The following is a 23,686-nucleotide window of genomic DNA, read 5'->3' on the forward strand; positions in this document are numbered from 1 at the left end:
CTGTTGCAGCGAGATTGGAAGGGTGTGAAATATGAATAGGGGTGATTAGTTAGTTGGCAGACTGAGCCCAAAATGATCAGCGTTGGGTACTGTGTGCAGCCAGTAGCCATCTGATGCCCTGCTATGCTGAAGAGTCCTCTGAGTGTCAGCGGATCCAGAAGGCTGAGCACAAGGGGTTCGGCCGTGGAGTTTATGTCTCCTTGAGACTCGTCAAGATGCGCAACTCTCGCGACTCTCTTCTCAAGCAAGGGCACTTTTAGAAAATAAATCAATTAGGCAACACAAATAGGACATTGACTAGTTTTTTTGGTTGAGATATTCTTCTTTGTGTGTTGTCTGCAGGCTTGTGGAGTCAGGGAGCAGCAGCGTGCAGAGCTTGTCCCTATCTGACTGTCACCTAGTGGAGCTGGATGGAGACACCCTGCGTTTGTTTGGACTTGGAGCCCTGGAGGCCCTGGAGAGGGGATGGGGAGTTCAGACCGCCGGTGCTGTCACCGTAATAACCTTCCGCTTCATCAGCCTTGACGCCATCGTACCGACACTGCCACGAATAAGGGTCAAGTTCCCCAATCTATCGGTGAGGGCACCAGTCACATAGAATCACCCGTGGGGTGATGTTAAAGTTCCCCTAGAAATCGTGTGCTTTTTTATTTTAGCCTCTCACTTATTTTAAACACTAAATATCATTTATCACAAAAACTGCTGTGTCATGACACTGAGAGTGAGTATTTGGTAGGTGTTGGCTGATGCGTATTTGATATCCAGTTGTATTCATTTTAGAATCTCCTGCTCAAAAGCACTAGTTCCTTCTTTGGTACAAAATTACCTTCAACACATTCTTGGGGCAGATGGTCTATGGTCCGATGATGAATTAGCCTCTTGGGCCATGGCCAATATTTTGGGCTTCAGGTGTATAGACAGTGGAAAACCAGGCCACTGTTCATCGTACACTGTCAACAGACTAGTTTATTAGTGTAATGGATAGTCATGCTAAAATTCTCTGTCACATGTTTATTGTTTTAATTATTTTATGAGTGTGTTTTTTATTTGTTCTAAAGTTATTTTTTGGTGTTTTTGTTTGTGTGAAACCCTCTGTTTTAAAAGGTGTTCTATATGAATAACGATATTATTATTATTATTACTATTATTGTTATTACTATTAGAAGTAGTAGTGAAATAATTTGGAATTATAGGTAACATGCAATTAAGTGGACATTTTTCCAAAGCCCCTCACAGTTGTTCAGCAGCATCAATGACTTAAATGATTCACTGTGACAGTCGGTACCATGATCAACTCAGACAATAAAAACAAAGAGAACTATATCCTGTTGTTCTGCTTCTCCGAAACTGACTTGTTGCTTCTGCCACAGCACCTGATCTTCCTGGAAACCAACATCAGCCGCCTGGCGCAGCTGGCAGCCCTGGCTCAGGTGAGGCGTCTGGATCAGCTGACCATTCACCCGGAGGGAAACCCCGTGGTCGGTCTGTCTCTGTGGCGCTCCTTCGTCATCTACCGCCTCCACCACCTTAACCTGCTGAAGATCAATGGCCAGGAGGTGAGGAGCAGATAGATCATTTCTTCAGCCCTCCTGCTGGCATGCTGGAAACAAATATAGTAACCAGCTATGAATTTCACTCTTAATTATAGATGTTACATTTAGTTTTACATTTCTTACACAAAGGTGTCTTGATTGCTTAATATGTTTAATTGAAGCAAAAATGTTATAAATGCAAACGTAAAGGTTCAAGGAATGATTTGAAATATGCTCATTTGTCACAGCACTTTTCTTTTAGATGATTAATTAGCATGCTATATATCATTAGTTAAATCGTTAAAGACATTACAGGAGGTTATGTGCTGAATTATTCAAGGGTTCTTATGGGACTGCCTGGCAAGTGGTCCCAGCCAAGTAATAGTTGGACACAGCAACTCCCCTGGAAAGTTGTCCCCAAATTGTCTTTATCACACTTTTTGTTTGGATTAAACCATTTAAATATAGTGGGTTAGCTTTAGCACTTCTGGTAGGGGGATTTTGTATCTGCAGTCTGACAGACAGTCATGCTGTGTCCATTGCTTGCCAGGGTAGGCTAACTGGCAGTATAGATAGAGAGTGATACTGAATGTTCCATCAAAGTCAGAAAGTGTTTCTCTTAAAATGGCAAACTAATATTCTGCTGTTTCCAACCTTAAACTAGGAGCCCATAGATTTTGGAATGACCCATCTGAGGATTTTGCCTCTTAATCCATGTGTGTGTCTGCCTCAGGTGACCATGAATGATGTGATCGCTGCCGAGCGTGTGTTTGGAACATTGGGTCACATAGCAGCCACAGAAACTCCACGTTATCGGCTCCTGCTGCTACTGGAGGAGTCCAGGTGAGAACTTGATATGAGACTCTAAAGCATTACGTAACTTTAACCACAATTTAATGACAGGTGAGTGCTGGGTCCTGGACTGTGTGTATTCGCGTTAAATATTTAAAGAATGTGGGGATTCATAAAGAGTTACAGCTTATGAGTGCGTATGCTACTGTGCATGCATGTGCATGCCTGTACCTATACGTTTGTGTGTGTGAGAAAGCGAGACACAGCCTGGCACTGAGGAGCCAGGAGAATCAGACTGTGTGTCTCAGGGTAAGGGTGGGTATTTGGCACTTCCACACAAACATTCCTCTCTCTCCCCAGCCAAAAACTATTGAGAGCTGTCATTGTCGGTCAATGAAAAACATCCTCACAAAGAAAAATCCACTGAATTTGTCACGCACCAAAGTGCATCTTAGAAAAAGACAAAAATATTTTACTATTTCGCATAAGTTTACCCGAAAAATTGGGACCTTTCGAGGTTGAATCATCCACAATAATGTGCAGGAGAATATGAGGGATTTCCTTGTTGCAAAAAAAAGGAATGAACACAATTCATTAAACCCTCTCATCACATTTTGTTGAAAAGTACAGCAGTGTCTGAGCTTCAGTCGCCTCACTTACTGTCGGAATCATGTTGAAAATTAACTTGTGAACATTAGGACATCTAGCTCCTGACTGTATCTCACCCAGATTTATACACACTCTCTTATGAATAGATAATACACAAACAGCCCAAGGCTAAGGATTATTTTCATCAGTGATGAAATCTTAATCACAGTTTGCTGCATGCAGAATTACTTCCCTTAAAGTCAATTATATCCATTTGTCTCACTAAATGCTGTCAGATTTGAAGTCTTATCCCTAAAAATCCTTCCTGCTGCAGACTTTGTTCTCTGGTTTCAGTTTATTTGCACATATAAAAAAACACACAGATGAAACCATTATCTCTTTGTTGGAGGGGATTTTCATTATAGAAGTAATTTCAGGTCGTTTGATTTCTACTTCAGTTGATGTCTTGACCTTGTTCACATGATGTCAATGAGAAGAGCTAATGTTTACTTCTATCTCAAATGTCATCTGTCCCCACTGAAGAGAAGACATCACAAGATCTTTTTTTACTGAATGCTCCCACTATATCGCTCAATGCCCATGTTGCTTATGACATCATATTATACAAAAGGCCACTATACTGCACAGGACCTTTAAATAGACTTCATGGACTCTTTGTCTGCAATGCTCAGTCAGCAAGTGACATATCATGTTAAGTATAGGCTCACAGCCAAAGGGAAGACAAGTAAAATCACAGGGTTTGTATCAGACATTGTGTGTTGTTACAACACAAACACACATATACACAAAGGTCTGCTTTGCTTAAGCGCATTTCACCTTGTTAGTCAGTGTAATGTTTGATTCTCTCTCTCTCTCTCTCTCTCTCTCTCTCTCTCTCTCTCTCTCTCTCTCTCTCTCTCTCTCTCTCTCTCTCTCTCTCTCTCTCTCTCTCTCTCTCTCTCTCTCTCTCTCTCTCTCTCTCTCTCTCTCTCTCTCTCTCTCTCTCTCTCTCTCTCTCTCTCTCTCTCTCTCTCTCTCTCTCTCTCTCTCTCTCTCTCTCTCTCTCACACACACACACACTTTACAAACTGTCCATATATCCCATATGGAATGTTTGCCTGCAGCCGCCTCCACAGAGACTATTTCAGCATCCTGGCACCGGCCTGTGGAACATGTTGGTGCAGCAGTGTATCACATGAGATGACACTACTGCTTTAAGTGTTCACATCCTGCTTCTGAATGATAAGACTGCTACTATTATAAATAACTAATTATTTATATTTTATTCAGCCACAGTTTGATTGCTGTCATCTTTTTCAGAAGAATGGACCCTAAAGTGAGAGTGTTATTTGATGGACACAAGAACACACCTTTATTTTCTTGGTGTTACTGACTTGCTGCCACTGTTTTCTCCCAGGTGTCTGTGTATCTCTTCTGTGTCTGACTCACTCATCTCTCCGGTCTCTCTTCATCTTCATCAAGGAAGCGTCAGCTGCAGTTCCTGTTGGAGGGGCGAGGGCGGCGGCCGGGGCTCAGTCCGGAGGATCTGCGAGACAGCGGGAAGCTCCTGGGAGAAGGCCTGAGCAGAGCGCTGTTCAACTACCCCAGCAGAGACTGCAGTGCAGAGAGCCCTGAGGTCAGTCCTGTGTTAATCACACCACCCCAGTGGTTTGAGAGTCTGCAGCAACTCTTGAAACAGATTTAAGTTACAAGTTTGATCGACGCATCAACCCAAATTGTGCTCTACAAATTCTAGAGTATGTTCCTACAACAGCTCACAGTCTTGTTCATCAGTGAGGACATGATGTAGCACGAGATGGACTGTTGGGTTGGTTCAGTGTCAGCAGTAATGCAGACACTGGATTGGACTGTAACGGCAGGTTGCAAATACAAGTGGCCGAAATTATTCTTTTCTATTGGGTTGCTTGGCTCAGCCATAGAGATAGCGTGAGAAGGTCATATATCAGGAGGGTGGTCGGGTTAGAACCGCTGCTCCACCGCGTCGAAAGGGGACAGTTGAGGTTGTTCAGTCTCCTGTGTGCATTCCTTAGGAGATTTACAGGGCACACCCAAATTGGAGGAGATGTCTGGGATACCCAAATTGGCCACATCCAGTTAAGTGGATAGACAATGGATGGATGGACCTGTAAAGAACTCTTGATTTACAGTATTCTTCCTGTGGCCACTGTTCCACCAGAAATATGTTTCAGAATTTTACTTTGTCAACAACACGTACACTCACAGAGCACTTAATTAGAAACACCATACTGACACTGGGTAGGGCCTCCCTTGGCTTGGTGGCATGGATTCCACAAGATGCTGGAATCTTTCCTCTGAGATTCTGCTCCATGTTGACACGACTGCATCTCATCATTAACGGGATTTTATTAGCTGCACATTCAAGATGCCAATCTCTGCTTCCACCACAAAGATTCTGCTGGATACACATCTGGTAACTGGGGAGGGCACCGAGGTCGCTGAACTCATTGTCATGTTTGTAAAACCAGTTTGAGACTTCTGCTTTGTGCAAGGAGCATTATCATGTTGCAAGAATTCATTAGAAGATTGATAAATTATGGCCATGAAGGGAAGCACAGATTCATAATAATATGCCATCTAAAACAGCCTCAACTGTCACCCTAACTCTAGCACAAGGCAGTAATGGTTTATGGATTAAATCTGAATTTTGCCCAACCAATCTAGATTCATAGTTCAAATCTTCAATTGTCCAGTTTTGCCTCAGATTTCTGGTCTTGGCTGACAAGGGTGTATTTATAATAATAAAATAATTGTGATTTATAGTTAAAACCATTTCTATGTTCCACTGCAGTATTCCTTATTCAAATAGTTCAGTTGAGCAAAACTATATTGTTATGTGAATTTTATGTATGTAACACATTTGATTATATCCTAATGGATCAGAGAGAAGAAATCTACTTTACTGCGTGAATTTCCTGAAAGTCAAGCTTCCATCGATGCCACCTGACTTTTGCTGACAAATGGAAACTACACACTCAAAACAAAAACAAATAAATAAACACCAGACACCAATTTTGGAATCACAAACCCACTTTCAGTGACTAAATACAGATGATATTACTGCTTCTTGTTCCAGAATGATTAAAATCTTTCCTCTCTTCAGTTCTACAACGATAAATCCAGGGGATTTGGGACTATGGTTGATTTAGCCTCTGAGAGGCTTAATATTTTTAGTTTTTTAAGAAATTAAATGAGTGGTATGCATTTTAGCTACCTCTGCCATTTTTTAAGATGGAAAGCATCAGCAGATCTAATGCAGATGAAATCCAATTTTATTTTCAACTCTCAGTTTTTTCTTTGTTCTGCAGTATTTGGAAGCTGTTGCTTGTACCAGAAGACTATACTTTTTTTAGGCTGACATATTCTATCTTTTCCATGAAGATGAAAGATGAAGCAATATTTATGAAAAAGAGGGGGAAATACTTAATGCAAAGCATGTAGGACTGGAGTTGTGGCCAATTTCAAGGAAAATATGAAACAAAACAAACTATATGGTCTTGACCAGGATTAGTCATCTCAAGTCTCAACATAGACTGAACTTTATATCACCACTCACTCCATTAATGTATAATCTGGAACGCACATCATCTGACCTTGAAAGCATATGTTTGGTGCTGTAGAAACATTTTGAACATTACTTTTGCACATGTACGTTGACATTCTAAAGAACCAATATCGTAATTTTCAACTTTAATAAACATGTAATAGCTACATTTAAACAATGATTAATCTGATAGGTGCACATTTGACAAATTGTCAATAAGATCAAATGTTCTTCATCCAAACTTGTTGAAAACGTTGGCAAAGATATATTGTTATTTTCTGTTATTACAGTAAATTTCTTACAACAGTCACAACAAAACAACAAAAATGACTTGCTTTTCCTTCCCTGACAGGAGAGCTCAGCGGAGTCGTCGGAGCGCTCCACCATGATAGAGCAGTACCTCCAGGAGCTGGTCCAAAGGGCATCAGACACAAACCTGAAGGGTGAAGCTCTTCATAAGCTCTGGCCCTCCATGTTTGCAGAGATGGTGAGAGACTCTGTGTTGGAGATGAGGGACCAAGCGGCCTTCCGCCAAGCCAGCCTTGCAAAACTCTCTGACACCAAGTGAAGAGGACCAAAGTTTCACTCTGAGATCACTCAAACACACACACATAAACACGTGGACATATTTCTCCTCGGGGCCTCCAGCGCTCACTATTAAAACGCCATCTCTAACACATCATCACTTAGCGACTTTATCAGTTATTAAAATCTTTGAAAGCTGAGGGTGCCTGGGTGTGTGGGAAACTCTTCCTTAAGACTTAGATTGTTTTAAACAAGTCTAAAGAAGTGGCGATGACAAAGGCATCTTGATTTGAATGTAGATTTTCACTAAAACCAGGGTCTGATTCTTCTGTGCTTAGAGCAGCGACATACTTGAAGAAAGCGAATAAAGGACTCACTGTGCATTGTGGTCCTCCCGGAGAATCTTCTGCACTTTAAAAGCCTTCTGAATGACCCCTCCTCACCGTGACTGTCATCTGCTGAAAATGACTAGTGTCTCTTTTGTCGAGACTAGAATGATTTTCCTGTCTCAAATCTTGTGTTATCCATCAATCTCTCACTTTCTCCTGCTTGATGTAAAAAGAAGGGCACAAACGAGGACAAGGAGTTTTCTTGTTTATCACTTATTTTCTGTATTGTACTTAGAATAAAAATGATTCTGTAATAACACAGGTTGTGTACATGATTCATATGATTGTTTTTTATGCCTCGACGCGGATGGCAGCAAGTAGCACGTGGTGCAAACATTCAGTTGGACACAAGGATGAACTGATAAGATGTTGTAAATCAAAGGTCCAAATTCTAGGAAGTTTTTTACCTTACAAAGTACAATTTCTTTCCCTGTTACCATTTATCTTAACAATGCTTCGAGAGAATCCTTTCAAATCTGGCACAAATGTATATTTGGACTTAAGGATGAACTGATTAGATTTGGGTGTCCAAAGGTCAAGGTCAGGGTGGCCTCCAAATTATGTCTTTGGCCTCTATAAAATGATATCTGAAGTTTGTCTGTAGTGAATTTCTTCAAATTCTTACCAGCTGCTTAAAGATGAATTGATTTAGTGGTCAGACGACAAAGGTTGCAGTGACCTCATACTTGTGTCAATGTTATATGTCAGGGACACGTAGAGGGACTGGGAGTACACTGGATGTTGAAGGCATACAACAGCCGGGTAGTAATTTAACTTCTAGAATTGTCTTTTCTGTAGAAATCGGGCTTTAAATCAGTCCAGATCAGCAGTTTTTTTCCTCTGTCCAAGGATCCTCCTGTTCCCCAAACATGAGTCAACCTCAAAACTATGTAATTTGACTTTGAGCATTATCACACCTCACAGCCACTGGTCTCCCATGAGGCCGAGGCTGTGTGTGTATTGGAGGTCCAGGAACCATGCGAGGTCCTCTGGGGGGATTGAGCTCAGACGGGAATGTCCCTGAAGGCACAGACGCTGCACCAGCTCCTCACCACCTGTCCCTGTTGCCCTCACTCAAACCAACCTGAAAAGAATTTCTTAACCCTTATTTAGTCAGGCATGAGAACACAGCACCGGCCTGGACGAGTAACCGCAGAGGGATGAAGTGTTAAGTGGCTACACACACATGCACACATGCACAGGGGTTGACAGGTACTTCTGTCCAATGTCATCCACTCCACTGGCGATCAATGCCTTGCTCGAGGAAATCTACATTTGAAGAAGACAAGAACATCAGGTTGTATGCTAAAGGTTTTTCTTTCTTCTTTTTCTACTCTTCTAGTTTTCAATAGCATCAGTGACCAGTAACTCTCGATGTATTTTTCCATTAATCAGTGAATGTTTTAAGTTGATGTTAAAGACAACGGACTCAAGAAAATTCAAACGATAAATCCAAACCAGACTTTTGGATGGTTCCCTTCCTTATTTCAGTATTTTCAGCACTTTACTCCAACATTAGCACTACACCACAATATCTACCTATTTCAGTTGGATGGTGGTTGACATTAGACTATTTAATCTTTTGGAAATGTGTTGGCCATAATCTCGCACATCTTCCCACAACAAAATATGTTTTTTGCTCCTGCAAAATAGCTTAATACAATTTCTCTTCATCAAACCAGTTTATCTGAATTAGAGGACAAACAGCTAAATGCTGAACAGAAAGTATTACTGCATTATTCAGCTTATACGGAGGTTGTTTCCCCTGAAGATCTCGTGCAAAAATACTTTGACAAGCAACAACACAGTGAAAATGTTTGGTGTCAGAAAGCTATAACTGGTTTATTTTTAGCAGCTCTCATAAATAACATTGCTTAGTGCTGACACATGTTGTTTTGTGGCTATCAACATCGTGGGGGGGGAATCTGGTCTCAAATGACTCTGTGAACTGGTGACTGCCTGCAGGCAGAGAGAGAGTGTAAGAACAATGTGTCTCATCGCTGGAAAGAAGTCAAGAAGTCTGGACAGTGAAGCACCAAACAGCTAAACACTTCAACATGAAATCCTGATGTCTTAGTGAGCAGTAGTCCACCGTAAATCTACTGCTCAAATACAGTATTTGTTTTAGTTCATTATAAAGAGGGAGGGCAGTGACTAAGTGCATGAGAATATCTCAAGTTATGATCTATTTCTCCATCTTACATATTTGTTAAGTTAGTATATATATATGACCTTTCATACTTTTTATGGATATTGCGGAATCAAGCAAGTTACCATGCTGATTTGATTATTTGATTAATTAAGATATAATGCAAAGATCTTTATGAAAATAATAAAGCATGTGTAATGTGCCAATATCAATGCACAGTTGACATCTAGTGCAGATCCAGATAATGATCTGGATTTTGTGATCTTGCTACTGTATGGTAACAAATATTCAACCGTATCAAAGTATGGATATTTGACTATCTTTAAATATTTCAGTTTGCTGGTTCATGCAATGTGGTGAATAAGTGGCCAATAAGCTATGGCAGAGGTATTTAAATTCAATTCAATTTTCATTTCAAGGTAGTGGTTCAAGGTACTTTGCATAGAAGGTTGAGACCTTAAGTGCGCCCATCATGTTATAAAATCAATAAAATTTTCTTTTCTCAAACAAATATGTATGTTCAACGCAGTTTTGGCGATTTCAGGGCTCAAGTACATCCACATACACTCAAAGGTATTTTTACAATAGAGTCCATTAATGAACAAAACGGGCCCGTGAGTAGATTGGTGGAGGAGCTGGCAGACAGAGTAGAGCTGTTTTATAAATTGTGTTCACATAGAGTAGGTCAGTGTACTAGAGCAGCTTTATTATAATAATATAATACTCACTTACCAAGTGATGATGGCTGAGCAATATTCTCTTCAAAATTCGTGTTTGGTTGAAGGACAAGCAATAAACCTAAGCACTGGTTTGGAGGCTGCAGTGTTGACGTGCTCGACCCTCTGATAAACCTGAGTGAGATGTGGCTGCCAGCTCGTTCCACCTCACAGGACCAACTATTACTTTCTCCTGGAATGAACAGAGTGCATTGTTTATTGTGAGTCATGCCCTCCAAAAAAATAAAAAAACATAACCACCTGAAACTGGAATTTCTTTCTTGGTTTCAAAATCTGGATTTTATTTAACATAAAAATGTAATTACTGCCTTGCGGTCGTACACCTCTGCCAACCAAGTTGCAGGAAATATGGTCACAATCACCTCTTCTGTTCCTAAACTATGGTGTGGAATCGTGGCCAGAAGAGATGTTTTACAGAATAATATGAGCTCAAACTGAAGTTGACCTTTGACCTCGGACAATATATTGACCTATTATTAATAAGTCAGACAATTCTAGGAATGAGTGTTGAAAAGATACCATCAGATTAGGCAGCAGTGCTGATCCTCTTTCAATGCTGGTGAAAATGAATTTATTCAGCTGAAGTGACTTATAGATGGATCGTTTGTCCTGTGTGAGACGTCCAGTGGCAGATCAATGCATATCTTGTGTGATGTCCAGTGTGAGACCATAGTAATGAAGTTCTATGGTGTCACATCACGTAATGAAGTTCATAACAACACTTTAACATTGTAACGGATTCTGAGTTTTGAGTTGTTTCAAGACATTGGGGTTAAACCAGTCAGGATGATCCGTTAGGGACCAGTTGTCTACAGATACATGCAGACACACAGTAGACAGACTCAAATTCAGAAACATGTTGACACACAGGTTTAACAATATTGACAGATTCATAATGAAGCCACTGTCAAGCCAGAGTTACACAATGGCTATAATGAGCTGCAGTGCAACACTGTACGTATCATGGCTTGGCTTAAACCACTGAACTTCACATAGATCTGTTTTGTTCTGTTGAATGAAACAAAGAGGCGAAAGAGAACAATGCACCAAGTCTTCCAGTTAATTAATTTTGTAAAAAATCTCAGCCTATACATATAATTACACTGCACTGCTCTAGGCTGTACATGCAAAAACATCCAGACCACTTTTTTAAATTAGGAGGCTTTCAAACAAACCATGTTCCATTTTCTATTATAAATGAAAAGCCTTTACCTTATCCAATTGTGTCACTGTTGAGTGATATGCACCCACTTAATTAAATGTACCTTCATGAACTTGGCCTGGACTTTAGGTTGTAGATTATAAACCACTACATAGACCACTGCAGACTACCTTCATACATCAGGTATTTCCAGGAGATTATCGTCAGTGGACTCAGGGTGGACAGACCGTAAACTAATTTTATCAGCCATTATAAAGCCATCACAAGCAAAACTGAAGCGGAGTATTACCTTTATGATGAGGAATAATGTTTATATCATTGTCGAACCACCTTTAACAGCAACAACCTCAAACAAGCACTTTCTCTAACTGTGGATCAGACCTGCAAAACATGAAGGAGGAAATAAAAATGACCTATGTTGCAACAGTCTTCAAATGTCTCAGCTCTCTTTAGTACCACAGCATCTCTATGGGTTTAGGCTCTGGACACGCCCACTCCAGAAGGTGGCTTTTCTTAAGGTGAGGCCATGCAGTAGATTTATTTCAATGTTTAGGGTTCATTGGTCTGTTGTCCTTCTGAAATCCTAAAAATCTCTTTTCTTCTTTTGCAAGTGATGCTTCCCACTAACAGGTGCTTCTTGTGATATGTAAACTCAAAATGTTCGAGTGTTTTTTTTAACCAACGCCTTTAACTTTGTGTAACTGATATGACTTGGACTGACTCCAGTCACCTTTGTTAGCCTCACAACTTTGATTTTATAAAATGTGGACAACAGTGATACAATGGGGATTTTGACACGTCCCTTTAGTGTCCACCTTTGTAGCTGCTGCCTGGAGCTGTCCACATTGTCCTCACTGAAAGTAATACATTAAATAACTGAGGTTGGCTTAGGTGACTCCAATCTGAACATGTCACTGTGTCTCTGTGTGTGTGTGTGTGTGTCTGAGAGAGAAAGCTTCTGAAAAACTGTTTAACTCTAGCTCTCTAACCCCCTCTTTCATCTTTCACTCTCTCTGTTCCACAAACACTCCCTGACTGGCACACACACACACACACATGCACGCACGCACACACACACACACACACACACACACACGCACACACACACACAGAGAGAGAGAGAGAGAGAGAGAGAGAGAGAGAGAGAGAGAGAGAGAGAGAGAGAGAGAGAGAGAGAGAGAGAGAGAGAGAGAGAGAGAGAGAGAGAGAGACATAACTTTTATAAATCTATTACAATCTCACTCTCTGCACACACACACACACACACACACACACACACACACACATGACCACAGAGAGAGAGAGAGAGAGAGAGAGAGAGAGAGAGAGAGAGAGAGAGAGAGAGAGAGAGAGAGAGAGAGAGAGAGAGAGAGAGAGAGAGAGACTTAACCATTGTTGCAGTCCCACTCTCTTCCACACACACTCGCTGAGTGCCTCACGCATTGGAGGAGAGACACAGAGAGAGAGAGAGAGAGTATTATTAGGATTAGTGCCGGCAGGGGGCGCAGCAGAGGTTGTTTTCTGTCATCCTGTGTCTCAGTGCGTCAAAGCAGACTCGCTGGAATCACAGTGGTGACCGAGCTCCGCACTTTCTCTACTGCGCCAGGATTTCAGTCACAACTTTGATCTCGGAGCTCCTGAGCTGCATGGATCCCAGCAGCTGGAGGAGGAGGAGATACACACCTGGACTCCGACCATGAGGATACCTGCAAGAGGAAGTGGATCCATGAAGGCTGCAGCGTAGGACACACTGAACAGAAAGTTCACAGAACTCCACCATCAGTAACACACAGGTACGACTGCTTATCACTTGTGGATTTCGTGATTATTTTGCTACGATGATGATTATAGTCATCATAATAATGAGTGTTAGTGTGTTTACTGTGTTTCTGCTGGTTCACACACTGAGAGGTGTCTGCACGCCCCTCTCCACCATCCTGTCTCCTTCAATCAACTTCATTTAGACAAGGTGCACTGCAGAGCTAGGTTATATGGTCCAGGGTGAGGGGTCAGAGTGCTTCTCTAACTGGGTCTCAGACCTGCTGCTGAGGAGGGTGACAGGTTTTCAGTCCCTCATTAGGAGCCAGGGGTCAGAGAGGTCAACTCACACGGTCAAGTGGAAAGAAGCCCTGTATTTATCTAGTCTGAGTCAGTGTCTGCAAGGATTGTCAAGCAGGTTGAAAGTTGCAAATGAGAAAAGTGTCAAAAGTTTGACTTGAACTGCCACAGACCCCATTTGACCAGAATTATGGATTTAAATGTTTTATTACCGGACGTGTAGGAAATTAATTACTAAAATAATCATACATTCCACCAGCGTGTTGCTAATGGATGAAATTAAAGTTAATTAAGTTAAATATATAGCATTTTTTTTTCATTTTTGAAGTGGAACCCCTGGAACCCCTCAAGGATTCTTGGGGGTCCCCGGACCCCACTTTGAGAACCCCTGATTAGTACAGTCACAACTACAGGCACAGTAATGTCATTTTCATGTTTTAGTACTTTTTACTGTTAATAATCCAGAGAGATAAAACTGTGGGAATCAACTGTAGATGGACAGAGGTTAAAGTTAAAGTTGGTCTTCACCCTCTTGTGCCTCTTGCCACACAGACAACCATTGTGTTGAAAATGCCAGGTACCACTCAGGTGTGCGCTAATGTAATCTTCTGTCTTTACACCTCAGTGTCCTCAGACTCCAGGAGAGCTATGCAGGGAGCCTGTATCTGGATTAACAGGTAACATCGGTCAGATTGTTTTTATTTCTTTATTCATTCATTTGTATTTAAATGTGGATGGATGGCTGGATCTTATTTTTTGTGTGATTGGCTCATTCTCTTCGCACCATTTAAATTTCTGAAACCATTGAGGCCATTTGAGTCCAACTACCTCTGTGTTTTGTCTGTAGACTTTCTGTGCTGCTGCTGTTGCTTTGCTCAGAACTCATGGACTGCCAGCAGACAACAGACCACAGGAAGGTGAGCAACCGTTGTGTAGCAGGTGGTGCCACTGGCAAAAAAACCCTGTTTAAACATGTGTGATCTGTTTTTTACTCTCACTCTCGTAATAGAGTACTTATACAAATATTTCCAGGAACTCTTTTATCAGCCTAATCGCGCGTGGTTGGCACAGGCGAGTGGAAAGCTCGTCTTCAATCATGACTGCATCTTGTTAACGTAGCAAAATGCCACCTCAAGATATAGGCTTTCAAAACACATTCTTTTTTCCCAGGGGAAACCTGACCCCGGTGCTAATCTGTGAAATAGCAACTGCAGAGTGAAATGTTGTGTTGATCGCAGCGAGAACCAGAGGGCTGATGTCGGCGGACCACCTCTTGATCTCTGGGGCCACAGGAGCTGCACGGAGCCAACAAGTGTATGAAGATGACTGACAGATCAACTATCATGTCAGGGTGTAGGGGTCTTGGTGCGAGTCAGCCCCATGTGTTTCCATCGGGAGTCCAGCTGTGTGACCTGTGGCTGACACGGGAGTGACAGTGGCGTAGAGTTACAAAGGCTGAGACAGGGAAAGGGGAGGTGGAGGGAGGTCTGAGGTCTCTCTGAATAGCTGCACAGGCTGATTGACAGTCGAAGAGCTTCCTGCCAGCTCTCCCTACTGCTCCTGTATTCTCTTTCCATCCGCTAAAAGTCAAAGCCAGCTGAACTTTTTACGATGGCCATGTGTTTGCCCAAAGAGGTTGCTGTGAATGGAGACAAAGTGGCCCTTAAAGAGCAGGATTTCCACGCGGCTCCACGGACAAAGCTTCCTTGGCACAGGACTCCTGCTGGCAGGTTCCTCAAACAGAGAGCTCAGTGATCACTGCTAATACGTCCCTGGCAGGGCTGCACAGGGGATAGAATCAACAGTGAAAAGTGCAGGTAGCCAATGGGGGATAGGCCACTAACAGAAACCCACTAATCAGCCAAATCACGGTTTTATAACCATGAACAGAGGTCTGTTTCACGAACAGTGGTAGGAGGCAGAGGAGCACGATAGTCATGATGATGAGATTAGGTCACTGACTTGTACTTTTATACAAGGCCATTATCTGGCAGAGATTAAAGTACCGTTGATGGAGGCTTTTCATCAATCCTTGGCATCCACATCTTGTAGTGCTATCCTGTTTCTTTGCACTTGTGGTGTGAGTAATTGTGGTTATTTCTGTCTCTTTACAGGTTCATCAAAGGGCAGAGCGCCAACAGGAGTTCAAGGCAGAACATGGAGAAATTCAGGGCTCCTGGGGTGCCTGGGGGTCCTGGTCTACCTGCTCCCGGAGCTGTGGAAAAGGGGTACAGGAGCAAAGCAGGCCCTGCCTGCCTGCTTACACTCCAACCCAACATTCGTCAAGAAGATCTGGAAGTCATCCTCAGCAGCCGGGCCACGTCATCTCATCCACGCAGCCGACACTCTCTGTGCACAGTGACACGGGTAGGCCTGTCAACAGCAGTCGTCGTGGTGAGCTGAGGAAGGAGACTCGACCAGGTGGACGAAGGTATCACTCATGGTTCTGACAAATCTGTGTTGTAATCATTGAATCGATTAAAGCAGGCAGGTGCCTTTATACAGGGCACAAGGATCACTGAATGCTTTGAAATGAAATAGTCTATCTAAATGATGTAATTTGTAAGAGAGGTGATGTACAGACAAGTAGAATTTAGCAGGAACAAGACAGGTCTGATGGTTATTGGTTTTAAACTTAATGATGATTATCCAAAATGTTTCCTGATTTTATGACGGTGTAAACACGAAGTGAAGCGTGGAACCATTTGGCCATCACCATTTGAATGAAAAGATCTGCTGCTTCTCTGTACGCTGCTCTCGCTCATCCTCTTTCTACCAACTGAGAAGAAAAAGGTTCCAGGTTCACCTTCATTCATAATATTCTGATTACACCGACATTCCTTGTTGGGGCTGTTAGGTGGCATGGATTCGTTGGTCCCTGGCACCACACCAGCTCCCCTGTGATTGCCAGAAATCCAGAGTGTAGCCTACAGCCAATGTATGATTTATCTGAAACATTCATCAAATCGGACAGCAAAAACATTAAGCTTGATTACCTTCCTACTGTCCTACATACCTTGATTACCTTGACTACCGTCTGTAGTTTCTCTGGTATATTGCAGCTCATGTCTTTGCTTGGATATGCAAGTCCTTAAAGACCCTGTAGGGCCATGATGCATGCTGAGTAGCCTGGTCTAAAAGTGACTCTGTGGAGCCGTCACTGTGGGTCATCTGACTTCCCTCCAGTGGAAAGCTAGTCTTTTATGGCCGGAGTCAAAGGCTCCGCTTGTGCTTGGCAGCTTTGTGACCTCCTTCCTGTTGTGCTTTCCTTTAAACAAACAGCACTGACAGCTGAGTAATGGATTTTTTATTTAGTTGGAATCTAAGGAGCCAAATAATAACAAAAGCTCTCATGATTTCTGGTACTGGGAGTCTGGTGCTCCCCAAAAGTTCTTGTTTGGGTAAAGCTGCTTGACAGTTTTCTTAGTCAATGAGGACATTTAGCTGAAACACCCCAACAGAGGAAGCAACTAGCCAAATATACTGCATGGCCCCTGAAGTACAGGCTGTAGTTGGGTCTTATAGAGTTAGAAGGCAATCATTTCCAAAGTGAGACAGATGATAGGTAAGTGGATTCACTTTAGTTATTTTCAGCTGGGTCTTATGTTGCTCCAGGTATGGAAGTGATTATTGGTATACTGTCCCTGGTTTAGTTGTTTGTCTTGTTTGTATTTTCAGGAGGCTCGGTCACATCGTCCCAGGGAGGTATGGCTTTGGGAGAGCTCCGTATGTTGCTCCGCTGCAGACGGACACAGGCCAGGGATCGGGGACGGCTGGCTCCCGCAGACAGAGACGCTCGGCAGCTGCCCACCACCCCACAGCCGTAGGCCAAGGTGGCCACAGGTCAAACAACCTGGACCCTTCTAACAACCTCCACCGCTACAGCATACCCTACGTTCAACCAAGGGCACAGCAGCCCAATAACCAAGTCTGGGCCCCCCTCTACCAGCCGGGATCAGTCCACCAGTCTGAGGATCAGCAGCTACAACCAGGCAGCCAGACCTCTGGGCCCCAGCAGCACCACGCAAGACCCTATAACCCTTTACCTACTTCTCTCTGTACGGGGGAGCACGCTCGCTACAGGATCTGTAACAGTAATGTACGCAATAATTTCATATCATCTGTGTAGGTCTGCTAGTGAGAGGCATTTAAAGGATTTTATAACGTCTAAGCACATCATTGATTACACTCAATACTGAAATGTCTCTATCACTTTTCATTGGTGAAAAACAGCACATGCAGATTTTGACATATTAGTGCTTTAGTTTTATTGCTTAAACTCTGATGAAGGACATTTGAAGTGCTACTATAACCTTTGTACATTATAAGGAAGAGTAAGAAGTGTTAGAAAAAGTGTGTACACTATTAAGCATTTTAAGTGGTGATATTTTCACCAGTGTGTTTCATATAAATTGTACAAATTGTTGTTTTCTTTACCCTCGAATGGGCCCTTTATATTTAAATACTTTATATTTACATCGGGAGCGGGTCCTCTCTACGGAAGCCGCCATGTTTTTGACAGTAGCCCAAATTGGACAAACTAAACACATGTTTTGAGTTTTTATGACATCTTTCATGTTTGAAAGGGGAGGGTGAGGTGGGGGGTATTCAACTGCAACATGCAAATTTACCAACAGTTGTCACCAAATTATTTTACACTGACCCTTTAACTCTAACCATAAGAGTTAAAGTAAGTCTGGTGATTCGTATTTTTTCTATACTCTACTGGTCCATGCCAGATAAACATATACAGCTCTAATTTTATCCAAACATAAAAACATAAACGTTGCCATTACAATAAAACAAACTGGAGCTGGCAAATACCTGAGATTCTCTACATCGTTCTGGATCTAAATATTTACTTGAATTTAAAGCTGTTATTACATTAAATCAATCCTTTGCATCAAAATACATCTCAACAGAGGCTGGTTCTGTATATTTTCTATGGTGTGCCATGACACAGATATTTAAGCAAAGTAAAGCAAGCCAGCGGCTTGTTTAGACAAAGGAGATATGAAGAGACACGAGGGAGGTTAGGTTTCACTGGCGAGCCTTCATAAATACTGGAATCTAACTACTTTTTGGCAAGAACGAATGAGCCACAAGTGGAAGGTTAAAACAGTTAAAACAGGGCAGGTTGACTCCAGCAGTCAATCAGAGGCTGCAGAGCATGACAATGAGAAATGTGAGCTTCCTGCAGCACTGAATCTTCATGGAAAATAAATGTATGTATGTGTTTGTGTGTCTGGTCCTTAGGCCTGTCCTCCATCCAGCAGAAACATCAGGGCTGTTCAGTGTTCTTCTTACAACAACCAACCTTTCATGGGCAGACTGTACGAGTGGGAACCCTTCAACGAGGGTAGGTTTTATTAAACATATTTATGTACTGCATGTGTCCACAGCGTGTGTACATATACAATATATGTGTATGTGAGAATATTTTCACATTTGCAAAGACTCAATTTTAGTCCTTCAACATGCTGTTTAGGTCTTGTGCTGGAAACAACTAACAGTGATCTGGATTTTAACAAATGAGTTGTAATAAAAAAATCTACTTGAATTAAAAAAAATATTTACAATGGATAGTGTTACATCAAACAAGGATACAAGTCACAGTCAGGTGGTGCTATGAGGCTACCTAGGCAGAACAGTGCTTAAAGGCATATTTCACCCAAAAATGAAAAATCACTCATTATCTACTCACCACTATACCATTGGAGGGGTGGGTGAAGTGTTTGAGTCCGCAAAACACTTTAGGAGTTTCAGGGGTAAACAGTGCTGCAGCCAAATCCAAATTGAATTGTAGTAACTGGTGACCTTGTCTTCAAACGTTAAAAAAATAAAATAAACATAAAACATAAAATGCCTCCATACTGCTCCTAGGGTGTCAAGTCTCCTAAGCACAGAGATTCAGATTCATAGGGGAAAGGTGTGTTGTGCAATAGAAGGGTGACTCGTTGTTGGCTAATTATCAATAATCATGGAATATGATTATTGAAACAATAAAGATTATTTATCTAAAAATAATTAGATTATTAATTGAAGATGATCAGTAATCAAATAACAATAAAACTATTAATGAGTAATTAAGAAAGTTTAACAATTAAGAATTATTAAATCACTAATTTGAGAATAATAAAGTTTATCAATTAAGAATAATTAAATACTCAATGGAAAACTTAACAATAATCAATCAATGAATAACAAACTATTAATGAAAAACAAGTAATTATCAATTAGAAAGTACAAGCTGTCAATTAACAATGTTAAGGTTATCAACCAAGAATAATGAAATAATTAGTCAAAACAATAAAATTATCAATTTAAGAATAATACTATCTATATTAATACTCGAAGAGGGCACCACCCTGGTAAACAGGGACCAGCAACTTAGTCTATAAATATCAGTCTCATCTGATAAAGTTAAATTGATAATCTCAATATTGGATATTAAGGATTATATAATTAACAGTGAAGGCTTGAGTTCGAGCACTGGCTATAGTTATCCAACTGTGTTCACAATGTCATGCACAAATAATCACAAGATCCAAATACTTTAAGTATAAAAGAGGATTTATTAAAAAGAAGCTATAAAAGTCAATGTTGTTCAAAATGATTCTTCACTTAACACAATCCGCTATACACAATACAGCCACATCACATTCATCACAATATATCACACTGCAATACTTCTGATAACGCTGTGTTTGTATGTGTATGTGTGTGTGTGAGTGTGTGTGTGAGTGTGTGTGTGTGTGTGTGTCTGTGTGTGGGAGAGAGAGAGGAAGAAGGGGGGTCGATGACTCACGAGTCTTAAGAGGGCCGGCTTAACCCTGGTGGTTGACTACAGAATTGGTGAAGTACTAAGCCAGAACTACAACTCAAGATGGCGGAGTCGCCTAAGAGGTTTAGAGTCCTGAATGGAGGCAGGCCTCGATGTGTATTACAGTCGATGGCCGCCGGACCATGTGGCTTAGAATAAGACTGATCAAAGATGGCCGACTTGAACCCACGGGAGACAAAGGCCGAGTGAGAACAAAGGGGTTCTTTATCTTAGCTTAGCTTTAGCCGAATGGCGTCGAGGGCTTAGAGCCAAGATGGTCAAAGATGGCTGACTTAAACACTCGTGAGACAAGGCTGAGAGAGGAGAAATGGGGTTCTTTGACTTTGTTTAGCCTTAGAGCCGAACGGCGTCAAGGTGCGTTCAGGGGCCCTAGATATCAGAATGACTATGTATAAGGTGACTGTGTGTGTGTGTGAGGATGTGTATGTCGGCGGATGTGAGCGAACAACAGAGAGAGAGAGAGAGAGAGAGAGAGAGAGAGAGAGAGAGAGAGAGAGAGAGAGAGAGCAAGTAGTAACACAGATCGGAGATGATCTTAAAAACGCCGTCAGAGGCGATCTCACAGTGAAACCGGCAAACCAGTTACGTGAGAGGTGTCTTTTTAACAGATTCACGACTCAGTGAGGCCGACCTGAAGGGAGCCGAGTCAAACCGGAAGCGCCGGGTCGTCACCGCGCGCTTTTCACAATAAGATCGACACGGCGGTCTTTCTATCAAGTTACACTCAAATAAGACACACTAAGTATAAAACTAAACTATGCCCAGACATATGTCTCTTACTTCGTGTTGCTTCGCGGGGTTTCGTGCACGACCGTGGAAGCGCGAATCCCGGAAGGAGGAAGTGGATGATTTCCTGGCCTCAGGAAGATGATCACGGAACCGCGGCGGCGGCGGCGGGATGACGCTGGGCCGAAACGGAGAGGATGCTTTTCGTTCTCCTTGGCAAAGTCTGTGCCCGTCTGCAGGAAGGGACACCCGTGTCCGGATGGTCCGTAGATGGCGGGGGAAATGTCTCTGAGCTCGGCCAGCGAGTGAGGGGATTCTCTGCCGCGCTCTCTTCAAAATAAAAGCAACTTAAAAAGAAGCTTGTTCAAATTAAAAGCTTTAAGGAAAAATAAGGAAAAATAAGCTTACGATGTACTAAAAAAGAATAAGTTAAGCTTAAACTGGATTAGAAAAGGGTAGCTTTAGACTAAAGTGAACTACAAAAAGATAAAGTTTTAGAAGTAAAACTTAAGAAAGGTCAAACAGCTGCAAGATGTGTTTCCTTTGTGTCCTCTACACTAAGAACTAAGCTGAGATGGTAGTTCTACTGTATCTGGAACTGGAAAGAAAGATTTGAGATGAGTGGGAAGTTAAATAGTTTCTGTGAACTGGCTCCCCCCCTCCGGCGGGGCTAAAGGTCTCAGGCCAATAGGGGGGTCAGAGATCAAATCTGAGGCGCGGCTAGAGACACAGCAGGGGTCACTGTAGTTTGGGGAAGCTCAAACTTTTCCTTCCAGAATACTGTTACATGGATCGGAATGTCACACAAGGCCTCAGTTCTGGGGCCTTTGTTCCTGTTAGGCCCCCAACAGGTGTCACTTACTCCAGGTTTTTTGCCTAAATATGTACATTAGCATGCTAACGCTAGTAATTAGCAATAAAAACAGACCAAACACAACCAAACTAGTATTGCTAAGACACAAAAGGTCTGAAACATAGACTGTTTATAAAGATTGATGATATGTCAGTCACCAAAAAGTGAAGCCAAAGCATCTTAATCGCCTCCTGGTGGTTGGCTGTGATATAGGTCAATAAACCCTGCTTTCTCCATTTTCGTGGGTGGGACAAGGACCAAGTCAAAATGAAGTACACGTGAAATAAACTTTTCTTAAAGATGGGTTCTGTCATTTAAGGTAGTTCTTATAACACAGATGAAAGTGTTGATTTTCCGTGTAAGTTTGATTTGATCAGTTAGTGGATCAGCATGACCTCACTACCATGGCTCCATTCCCCTGATTGCTACTGCACAGACTCTGGCTCCAGATGCACAAGATGGGTGGGGGGGAGGGGCATCTGTATTTGGGATATTTTTGGGCTTAATTTCTATATAGTGGGAAAAAGTGGAGACATGTTGTTATATACAGTCTAAAGTTTAAAAGGTCAAAATATAGACAAAACCAAAATTACTCAACACAATAAAAAATGTATTAGTTTTAAATGTGTAGCATCAGCTCCCTGACCTATGAGCCATACTAACGAAGGTGTGCTGTGATGTCAGACCTTCAGTATTTCACCTGTCTGTAGCCTCAAAGATAAATGTTCATTCACACAAACTCTCTGACCCCACTCACTCCACGTATCCAGGCAACAGTCAAAACACCTCATGAAATCTCATTTCTCAGTGAACCCTAATGGAAATAAAAGTTTCCAAATTAATATCCTGTCACACAGATGTGTATTTTGAGATCTAGTCTTTGTGCCGCAGTATTGACTGACAGCTAATGCAGATGTAAAGATGAAATAACCCCAGGTAGATATATGAGCCTGGATCATGTGATACCCATCTTGAAGAGTGTTTGAACATACTCTTGTGTATCTGTCTTAGAAATATTTGGCTTTTCAGGTTTGAGAAAATATCTAATTGATTAAGCACCTGAACATACCGGAAAGAGCAGGGATCGGGATCCTTTCACTGCTGTTTTTTGTGTCATCAAATAAAACAGGGAATGTAGTTCCAAACAAATTAAAACATTTATTGCTTTTTAATGGGACATTATGTTACTATATAAGGGATTTCAAAATTATTTTCAAAATGTTAACTCCTTCAGGCCATCTAGCACACAATATACCTAAACTGTTTAAAATGAAAATTTAGGTCAAGTCACAAATCAACCAGTCATTTTGTTACTTTTCAATCTTCTCTGATGTTGTTTTAGATCTGTGACTGACTGAAATTAAACTCATAATTTGAATCTAACAGAATACAGCGTGAGGGTCGGACTTAAGCAGACGGGCCAACTATTTACATTAGTACGATGGTAGCTGTTATGGAAATTTTCTGGAAGCTGAAAGGAGAACTCAGACAGCAGCTTATGGACAATAATTTAATGTAGACTTGATGCATCAAGGAGACCAGAAGGTTGAACAATAAAGAAACGCTAACAGAGTAACATGATATATTTTTCAACATTTTAATTGAATTCTCAGAGAATAATAATTCCTTGAGGGGACTGATATTTATGTGTGCAGTCTGGAGCAGATCCTAGTTTAAATCTGGCCTCATTAATATTGTATCAATAATATCCCATCTTCAAAATTGCAAACCTGAGCCTCACAAGAGTT

The 23,686-nt window shown here is 41.7% G+C and overlaps 2 protein-coding genes across 2 annotated transcripts in view; both read left to right on the forward strand.

Moving 5' to 3' along the window:
• Positions 1-7,063, forward strand: part of LOC132998883 (leucine-rich repeat-containing protein 49) — a 34,712-nt gene extending 27,649 nt beyond the window's left edge. The window contains exons 14-18 of the mRNA XM_061068626.1: positions 343-577; positions 1,371-1,556; positions 2,266-2,375; positions 4,395-4,548; positions 6,848-7,063. Of these exons, the coding sequence (XP_060924609.1) occupies positions 343-577; positions 1,371-1,556; positions 2,266-2,375; positions 4,395-4,548; positions 6,848-7,063 (901 nt within the window). The remainder of the gene's footprint in view (positions 1-342; positions 578-1,370; positions 1,557-2,265; positions 2,376-4,394; positions 4,549-6,847) is intronic.
• A 7,100-nt stretch (positions 7,064-14,163) lies between these two features.
• LOC132998891 (thrombospondin type-1 domain-containing protein 4-like) overlaps positions 14,164-23,686 on the forward strand; it is a 51,298-nt gene continuing 41,775 nt past the window's right edge. The window contains exons 1-5 of the mRNA XM_061068635.1: positions 14,164-14,192; positions 14,363-14,432; positions 15,630-15,946; positions 17,194-17,614; positions 18,772-18,874. Of these exons, the coding sequence (XP_060924618.1) occupies positions 14,164-14,192; positions 14,363-14,432; positions 15,630-15,946; positions 17,194-17,614; positions 18,772-18,874 (940 nt within the window). The remainder of the gene's footprint in view (positions 14,193-14,362; positions 14,433-15,629; positions 15,947-17,193; positions 17,615-18,771; positions 18,875-23,686) is intronic.

This window comes from Limanda limanda, chromosome 3, assembly GCF_963576545.1.
Source record: "Limanda limanda chromosome 3, fLimLim1.1, whole genome shotgun sequence".
In the NCBI taxonomy this organism is placed as follows: Eukaryota; Metazoa; Chordata; class Actinopteri; order Pleuronectiformes; family Pleuronectidae; genus Limanda; species Limanda limanda.